Genomic DNA, 9047 nt, shown 5'->3' on the forward strand with positions numbered 1-9047 from the left:
GACACCTTCAATGTGTCTCAGCATCAAGTACACAGGATTTAAAAAACATTTGAAGACACTGGAGATGTTTTTGACAACCCCAGGTCAGGCAGACCCCGCAAGACAACTGCTCGAGAGGACCGTTTGTTGGCTCGAAAATCCAAGGCCAGCCCATTTTCCACTGCAGCAGAGCTCCACGAGACCTGGTCCCCTAAAGTCCCTGTGTCAAACAGAACAATTTGTCGGATTCTGTCTCGAAATGGCATCCATGGTCGAATCAGTGCCCAGAAGCCAGCACTAAACAAAAGACAATTGAAAAACCGTGTGGCATGTGCCAAGGCCCACAGCTTGCTAAAAGGATGGATGCTGGAAAAGTGGAAGAAAGTGGATTTTTCAGATGAATCTTCTGTTGAATTACACCACAGTTGCCGCAAATATTGCAGGAGACTTACTGGAGCCCGCATGAATCCAAGATTCACCCAGAAAACAATGAAGTTTGGTGGCGGAAAAATCATGGTCTGGGGTAACATCCAGTATGGGGGTGTGCGAGAGATCTCAGGGTGGAAGGCACATCAATAGTCTCAAATACCAAGAAATCTTAGCTCCCTCTTATATTCCCACCATAAAAAGGCCAAATTCTGCAGCAGGATGGTGCCCATCGCATACTTCCATCTCCACTTCAAAGTTCCTCAAGCAAAGAAGATCAAGATGCCCAGGATTGGCCGACCCAGTCACCAGACATGAACATCATTGAGCATATGTGGGGTAGGATGAAAGAGGAAGCATGGAAACCAAACCAAAGAATATTGATGAACTCTGGGAGGCATGCAAGACTGCTTTCCTAGCTATTCCTGATGACTTCATCAATACATTGTATGAATCCTTGCCACCGCATGGATGCAGTCCTTCAAGCTATGGAATCTACAAGATATTAAATTTGAATCTCACAGCACCACTATTTAATTTGTTGACATATTTTAGTATTTGTAGTAAATTTGTTTAATTTCTGTATAGGCGACAAAACTTTTGTCTTGACAAAATTTGACCTTTCTGTCTTGTTTAAATAATAAATCTTTTTTTTAGTGAAACTAATTTATTTCAGTGCAATGAAAATCATTTGGGAGGGTTATAGCTTTTTATATGAGCTATTTCTTAACCAATTGATTAATTAAAAGTCAGGTTAATAGCAGGTGTTTCTACAAAATAGATAAGCGACAAGACTTTTGTCAGGGACTGTATATTTATAAATTATAATAGTGCAGTGCCTGTTCAAGACATACTTGTTCGGACTGGCAGATTGCTTGTCCTGTGCAACTGGTATAGCTTTCTGAAGAACCGCTCATACAAACAACTTCACACTCAACACTGAACTTCTTTGGGTCCTGAGCAATACAGGTGCCATGACATAGCCTAGTTGCATCACACACCCAAATTACAACTACTCATGGTCAGAAACACTGGTGAAATACACTCTGGTTCACAGGAAAAAACACCAAGAGCAGACTTTACTGTTGGACTACTCTCTGGGAGTACAACTGATGTGGCCCTAAACAGCTTTAGATTTATTATGATGTTTAGATATGAAAAATCTTGAATTAGGACCTAACTCATTGTATCCTGAAATAACTTACAAAAAGCACTCACAAAATATGTAACTCAACTGTATGCTACTTACTGTGTACTTCTATGTAGAGTAAAACAGAATTCTGGGATGGTAGAAAAACATGCTCTGGTTTGTTGGCATTTCTTTTAACCAAACACAATTGTCATGGGTGGCGCAAAATGCCGGATTGAGCCACGTTAACTGCAAAATAACCTCGGGAAAGAAATTTCTTTTGACAGAACATGTGTATGTTCAAAAGTTGTTTTAGTCACAGCAATAAACTCAGATTGGACAGATATTCTAGCTAGCTGTTTTGATTTACGCTGCAGAGTTCTGAGGAGCAATTAACCGTTGTCCTCATAAATCGACCAGAGTTTAAAATTCCAACGCGAAGAAAGTGGAAGGTGACGGACATCCGACAAAAACGGGGACATGTGATGGAATTTCCTGCAGCACTGGAGCAATCCCGGAAGTGGAGTGTCATGGATATAGACTAGTCACCTTGTAACCCTGGGGGCTTGAAATTTGACCAGAGGACTAACGCAAGGGTTAAACCCCTAGAAACAATCTGTCAAGTCCTATACAGTATAGTTCTCGATAAAGATAGATGCCCTGAATTCAAGGAACCTTTTACAAATGAAGTCTGTGAATATAACATGGTGCTTTTATCCATCTTATCTTTTACAAGCCTGGGAGCATGTGGCTTCCTATCCAAGACTAAGTTAATAAATTTTTGTCTCAACAGGAAAAGTGTGCACAGTACTGGCCCACCACAGAGGAGCTACAGATGTCTTTCACAGATACAGGGTTTGTTGTCAGATTACTTTCAAAGGAGGACCAATCCTATTACACGATCCGAGTGCTAGAACTGCAAAACACAATGGTGAGCATGAAAGCCAGACTAGCCAGATAATACCTTCTTTTTTTTTCTATATTTTTTTTTTTATGTGTAGTAGGAGATGGTATTTTGTGAGGTGAACACTGAGTTGTGTCTAGTTCAGTTCTTTCCATTGCTTTGCTTGAGTTACTTAATCCAGACTTTTTGTCAGGGCAGCTACTGGCTCTAACTTAACCTGTCTTAACTTGTATTATCTTGAGGGTGAGTAACTATTTTAAAGTGCCAATATTTAAAAAAAAAAAAAATGTGGGGTGTTTTTTTTGTCTCTGGTGCTTCATGGTATACAAACTTGGAAAAAAAACTTTTCTTGTTTTGAGTGAGATACGGTTTTCTGAATGTCCTCGTCCTAGCATGCTAGTTTGTTCTCAATGGCAAAACACTTTTACAACACACACTAGTTCTCCACAATCTACAAAAGAACAATTTACATGTCCCTGTTCTGCAGGTATTCTACAAGTGTGCCCTCGTTTAGAAGAAGTCTCCCAGCTAATTCTGCCTTGTACTGACCAATTATCTAGCTCATGTACTGACCAGTTATCTAGCTGATGTGATCTTACCTAGCTACTGCGTATGTTTGACTCCCAACAAAGATAGTATAGAAGTGTGATGTCTCACTCTGTAGCTAAAACCGAGACCTAAACACACAGGGTGAAAACCGGATCCGTGTGATACAACAACATGGTGGTTTTTTGAAAATGTAACCATGTAAACCTAATTTGATCCAAACTCAAAATACAATTATGAACCTGAAAATGAGCATAATATGGGCGCTTTAAAGCCCAGCATCTAAATTTGAATGAATGGAGATGATAAATGCTGTGATTTCATGGGTTGTGTGATGTTTTTCTAGTGACAAATCAGCCCAGCCCAATCATGGCCGATATCACATGTTTTCTATTGTAGACAGGGGAGTCGAGGGAGATCTACCACTTTCACTACACCACATGGCCTGACTTTGGTGTCCCAGAATCTCCAGCCTCCTTCCTCAACTTCCTCTTCAAGGTTCGGGAGTCTGGTTCGTTGGGACCGGAGCACGGGCCCGCAGTGGTGCACTGCAGCGCGGGGATTGGCCGCTCAGGGACCCTCGCCTTGGTGGACACCTGCCTGGTCCTGGTGAGAACAGGGCAGGAGGAATGTTACTAAATGCAGTCAACATAACAAAAATGTTGGCTAATGTTTAAGTTGAAAACAAAGAGTTAAGACATTACTCAAGAGATTCAAGCTTTGACAATAGAGTAAGATGAGATTTTTGAACTTACTTGATAGCTCAAAAGGGAGAAGTTGTGGCGCATGCTGCTATTATACTTTAATGCATAGGTTATTTTTCACTGGTTTGTGCATTGAAGATAAAAAGTGAATCAGTGAACACTTTGAAAATTTGGAGCTGCTCTGCTACACAGAAAGCAGTGCCATGGATGGAAGCTAAACACTGTGATCTGCACACACTGCCCACAAATTTTCCTTTCAATTAAAATCAGTCTTATCAGCTAAATGTAGTTGTTGCTTATTGGTGGTGCAGATAAGTGCAATTTTTGGGGTAAATCGTTCACTTGTGGATACAAGCACCTAAATTGGCACAATTACTCAGTGGGTTGTGCTCTTTTAAAAAAGTACATTGCAAAAAAACGTCATGTCAGCCGTGGTGGCCATTTTACTTTCCGGCATAGCCAAATTATGTATTATGCATGAAATTGCCTGAACAAAACATTGAATTGCATAAAGGATGATGTCTACCCCTATATGTTGATGGGCACCAATTATAATGATACCACACACAACATAAATGTAGGCCTCTAGACAGCTGTGGTGGCCATTTTGGATTCCGCCACAACAAAATTATGTTTTTCCCATTATATCTCTTGAACCAAACATGATAAATCACAAGAAGTAATATTTACCCCTATGTTTTGATGGTCAGAAATTACAATGAGATCATATTCAACATTATAAATTATTTATATCAATAGTTAAGTGGTTGGACAGGGGCTCTGGTGGTTAAAGGGTTTGTATCCTTAGGAACAGCAGACTAATTTTTATCAGCCTCTAGCACCACTAAACATAAACACCCTCAGCTAGCTGTTTCAGAATTAAACATTTGTTGTGCACAAATCAAGCAGAGAATTCTCTGCAATGGTCTTATACCAAGCTCATGAACAGGCCAATGTTGTCATCAAGGGAAGTAGGGGTGCAATAGGTCTGACTGAAGATCCATCAGCCCTAAGAAGGTGAATGGTAGCTGGTCCTGAAGTCAGCTGCTTGGTTTTGCGATGCAGTACGATGCAACATCTAGAGCCAAAGAAGGTACAGAACAAACCAACCACCATGAGCAGATCAAACAAGCTTGAGTGTTGTTTCTTGATAAAGTCAACAAGCTAACCAGTGTCATGAAAGACATGGGCAATTATTTCAAGGAAGAGAGCCAGGATCTGTTTTCAATAGACACAAAGGATAATGCAAAACCCAAGTGCAGCTGCATTGATTCATACAAACTATGAGAGAGGCATAACCCGGTTTCAACCGTTCCTGTAAGGACTTGAAGAAGAAGAACCCAAACTTTGTAGGCCAATCAAGAATTACATAAATTTCTACCATCAGGAACAAGCTTCTGTCAATTTTTTATAGAAAAAGGTGCTGAAGGAGGACTGCCAGCTCTTCTCCAAACTGTTTATTTCATGCCAGAGCAGAGTGTGTGATCTAAAGGTGTTCTTTAGACATGAGAATCAGCCATTCCCTACTGCCTTGAGTGATGGTGGGAAGCTCCACAGTGGACAGAAATCTCAGCTGGCTGCCATCCTTGAGTCTCTTGTCAAAACCCAATGTAGCAGAAGCATCATGTGTCAATCATTATTAATGGGTAAGCACTGGTAAACAGTTTGCCCCCATGTAGCTCAAAAACATTTGACTACTACTCTGCATTTGAGGTTCTCCCCAAAACAGAGGCGTACTCTGTGAAATACAAAGTAAGAGACATAGTGTTCGACAGCTACCAACAATCAAGTTTGAAGGCAGAAGCTAGGCATGAAGCCAGACGCAAAGTGACCAGCAATGGCAAAATACCCACAAACTGGCGTAACTTTCTCAGAGATGATGAGAATAAAACTGAACTGTTCCACTTTCTCGCTGACAGAGTTGCAGAAACTTGAACACCAAATGTGGTTATAGTGATCAAAGAGGATCAAGCTGTCAACAACAATTCCATCAACCTAGATGATGTAAGTCCATGGAGTCATGAGGAAGCTGACACTAGGATATTGTCCACGCTAAACATGCAGCCAAAAATGGCAGCAAAAACCTCATGGTCAAAGCCAGTGACACAGATGTTCTTCTTATAGCTGTCAGTGTTCTGCAAGTTCTTCAGGACATTGGTCTGCAATAATTGTGGCTCACTTTTGGCCAAGGTATGAACCTGAGATGGATCCCTGTACATGACCTCTATCAGTGTACTGGAAGGGATAAGAGCAGCAGTATTCTCTTCTTTCATGCATTCACTGGCTGTGATGTTTTCCCAAACAGCATTGCTGCAGCATGTAAGGCGCTCAGCCTACCGGGCAAGCTGCATTTGCCAGAAATACTGAGTCCTTCTGAGTTGGGATGGACCAAGAAAGGTGATCTTTGGCAGATCTTTTGGACAGAGTGTCACAAAGGTCCTTTTTAAAATTCCCAGGCTTGAACACGCACACACACGTTGTTTTTTAGTTTTAAAATAGTCTTTATATGCTTTTCTTTTCACAAGCAGCAAAAGTGCACATTTTGTCTTATACAGTTAAAACTGCTATTAAGCAGTCTCTTGTTTTTAGAGGGACTACAGTCTTTATCCTGGCCTGCATGGACCGGGAACAGTTGCACTCATATTGTCCTGCCGACTCTTAATTTTCAAATTATCGACCCCAGAGGGACAATTACACCAAATTTGGTGCTTGTATCCACTTGTGAAGGATTTCCCCCCTTATCTGCCCCACTATATTTATGAAATATTGGAAATGTGGTCTCAAACGGTCTTTTACCTGAAACCATCAAACCAGTTTAGAGGGGAAATGTTTCTTTCTTGGAATTACTAACAACTCATGGGAAACTGAAATGTGACAAGCTGAGTTTATTAGTATTAAACTCTTAATGAATAACTACTAAAGGTTTTTTTTGTTTTTTACTTTGACTTTTGCTTATTTAGTAATAAATATGTAATGTAATAGATAAATACAGAAGATTTGAAGTCATGTTTTTAAGGGCTGTAATGTTAAATTTAAAAATCAGTTTGATTTACTATATTGGGGAAATATGTGATGTGACGTGATGGGAATTTAAGCCCTGTGTTCCCCTTAGACAGTCAAAGCTGCCAGTTGTACACTTGCTGCTCTAAGAAGCAGTGAAATAACTTCTGAATTATATTTGATACATATTAATTTTAAGGGAAAATGAAAAGCATCTGTAGATATCAACACCCACACCCAGTCACAATTAGGACAGAAACATGGCTCACATGTCAACAGATGCTTCGAGCTATCGATCGATTTCATGTGTCATTGAACATTGCAAAGCAACGCAAGCTGCAGTCTGAGCATTGCTGCTAGGCACACTTTGACGTGAAACAACAAGAGAAAGCTAACCCCTTGTTATGTTTTTGGGTTCACTTCCGCTCAAATCAACCACGGCTGACTAGTTTGCAAAGCTCTAGCCAAACATGTCTGTATGCATCGGCGTATTTATGATAGCCGGCAATAACCGTGGCCGGACGCATTTTGTTTTTAGGTTGCCCATATGTACGTTTGTCCCATTCTGGGACCCATTCTTTTTCTCTTGCAGCTACATACTGCAACTAAGGAAATTATTATAGTTTGTTTTATCCACAGAACAGACACAAATGTGCTGGATATGACATTGGCTGACAGGAAGTAAACAAGGATAGAATACATTGTCTAGAAATGGAAGTGAAAAGTCTCTGACTGACATGAAATATCCAAAAACTGTTATATTCCAGTGTCTCACACTGACCTCATTTCAGCTAATTAACATTAAAAGCTTTTTCAGATTAGTGTTCATTTTGATGGCCAAACGCAAACACTACAGGTTATTAAAAATGTAACGTTCCACAAATCACATGCTGGCTTGTTTTGTGAAATCTTTAGACAGGATCGCGGGGTGGTCGGCTGCAAGCAAATAAGCACTAAAAACACTGCTTCCGCTAAGATAATTTCCCTTTTATCCCCCGCGGAATCCCGTACAGATGTGAGCAACAAACTCACACTGTCAATAATCAACAACACTGTAAAGTACACTCTCCTCTACAGACAAACACTCAGAGGCCGTACCTGCTAGAATATATATATCCTTTTATTCCCCACAGAATACAGCAAAGCAAACAGCATGCAACAGACATGCACTCCATACGTGATGCATAGTATACACTACTTCAGAGCTCTTACCTCAACACAGGACTGGAGAGCCGTCAGTCCGGCAGGGCCCGCATCAACGGGCGGCTTTGGCTCAGTGGTAGAGCGGTTGCCTGCCAATCGGAAGGTTGGTGGTTTGATCCCCGCCCTTCAGTAAGTGGTCGAGTGTCCTTGGGCAAGACACTGAACCCCGAGTTGCCCCCGGTGCTGTGCATCGGAGTGTGATGTGTGTGAATGTTTATCTGATGAGCAGGTGGCACTCGTACGGCAGCCCCGGCCACAGTAGTGTATGAATGGTGTGAATGGTGAATGTTTCCTGTGATGAAAAGCGCTTCTTTGAGCAGTTGTTAAGACTGGAAAAGCGCTATATAAATACAGCACATTTACATTTACATCAACGTAGGGACGTCTCGTACGCGACTCGCAGCAGGCTCTGTTGGACCGAGGGTTTCTCCGTCTTGTTTTATTCTCTTACCAAAACAAGGATGGTGTTGTGAACGGGGGGGGCCAACCCTGCGCCAGCCCAGTCCTTGGTGAGTCCGGCGACCTGCCTCGAAACCATGTTTCCAGAACAGGGAGCGCGTTCTTCCAAAACATGAGCTCGATGGAAAGCTGTAGTCAAAACATGAGTATGATATGTGATCAAAACAGGTTATATAAGGCTTATGCTAAGTAAAACAATGATAAATGAAACCCAAAACAATAATAATAGTTATACAACAGTGAATCAACAAGTTATACAAGTGACCCACCTAGCTGTTGTCAAGGATCAAAAATGCAAAATAAACTTTTTCCTCCACATGGCTGAATTATTGTTTGCTACAGGGGAATGAACCCTAAAGTAATAACTACATAATGATCTTGATTTGTAAAGTCTGAAATCATATGTTGTCAGGTCTGTCCACAAGACGACAAGCAAATAACCTTTAAAGATATTTTTCATCATTTTTTCTTTATGGATAGTGAGAGAGACAGACAGGAAAGACAGGGGAGAGAGAAAAAGGGATTACTTGCAGCAAGGGCCCTGGGTCGTCTCCAACCTGCTGTAAGGACTCAGCCTTAGTCAGACATTTTCATTTGCGTTTGCATTCTTGCGTGGACCATGTTTATGCCCTTAATGTTTTTTTTTTGTTTTTTTTATTTAGTTCTGATTTTGTCTCGGTATCATGATCCCTGTAAA

At 41.0% G+C, this 9047-nt stretch overlaps 1 protein-coding gene across 3 annotated transcripts in view; it reads left to right on the forward strand.

Annotated features, from left to right (window-relative positions):
- Window positions 1–9047, forward strand: part of ptpn2a (protein tyrosine phosphatase non-receptor type 2a) — a 24250-nt gene that overhangs the window by 4795 nt on the left and 10408 nt on the right. For all 3 annotated transcript variants that reach the window (XM_032519023.1, XM_032519022.1, XM_032519024.1), the window contains exons 5-6: window positions 2328–2465; window positions 3384–3593. In XM_032519023.1, coding sequence (XP_032374914.1) covers window positions 2328–2465; window positions 3384–3593 — 348 coding nt within the window. The remainder of the gene's footprint in view (window positions 1–2327; window positions 2466–3383; window positions 3594–9047) is intronic.

Source organism: Etheostoma spectabile, chromosome 6 (genome assembly GCF_008692095.1).
Source record: "Etheostoma spectabile isolate EspeVRDwgs_2016 chromosome 6, UIUC_Espe_1.0, whole genome shotgun sequence".
In the NCBI taxonomy this organism is placed as follows: domain Eukaryota; kingdom Metazoa; phylum Chordata; class Actinopteri; order Perciformes; family Percidae; genus Etheostoma; species Etheostoma spectabile.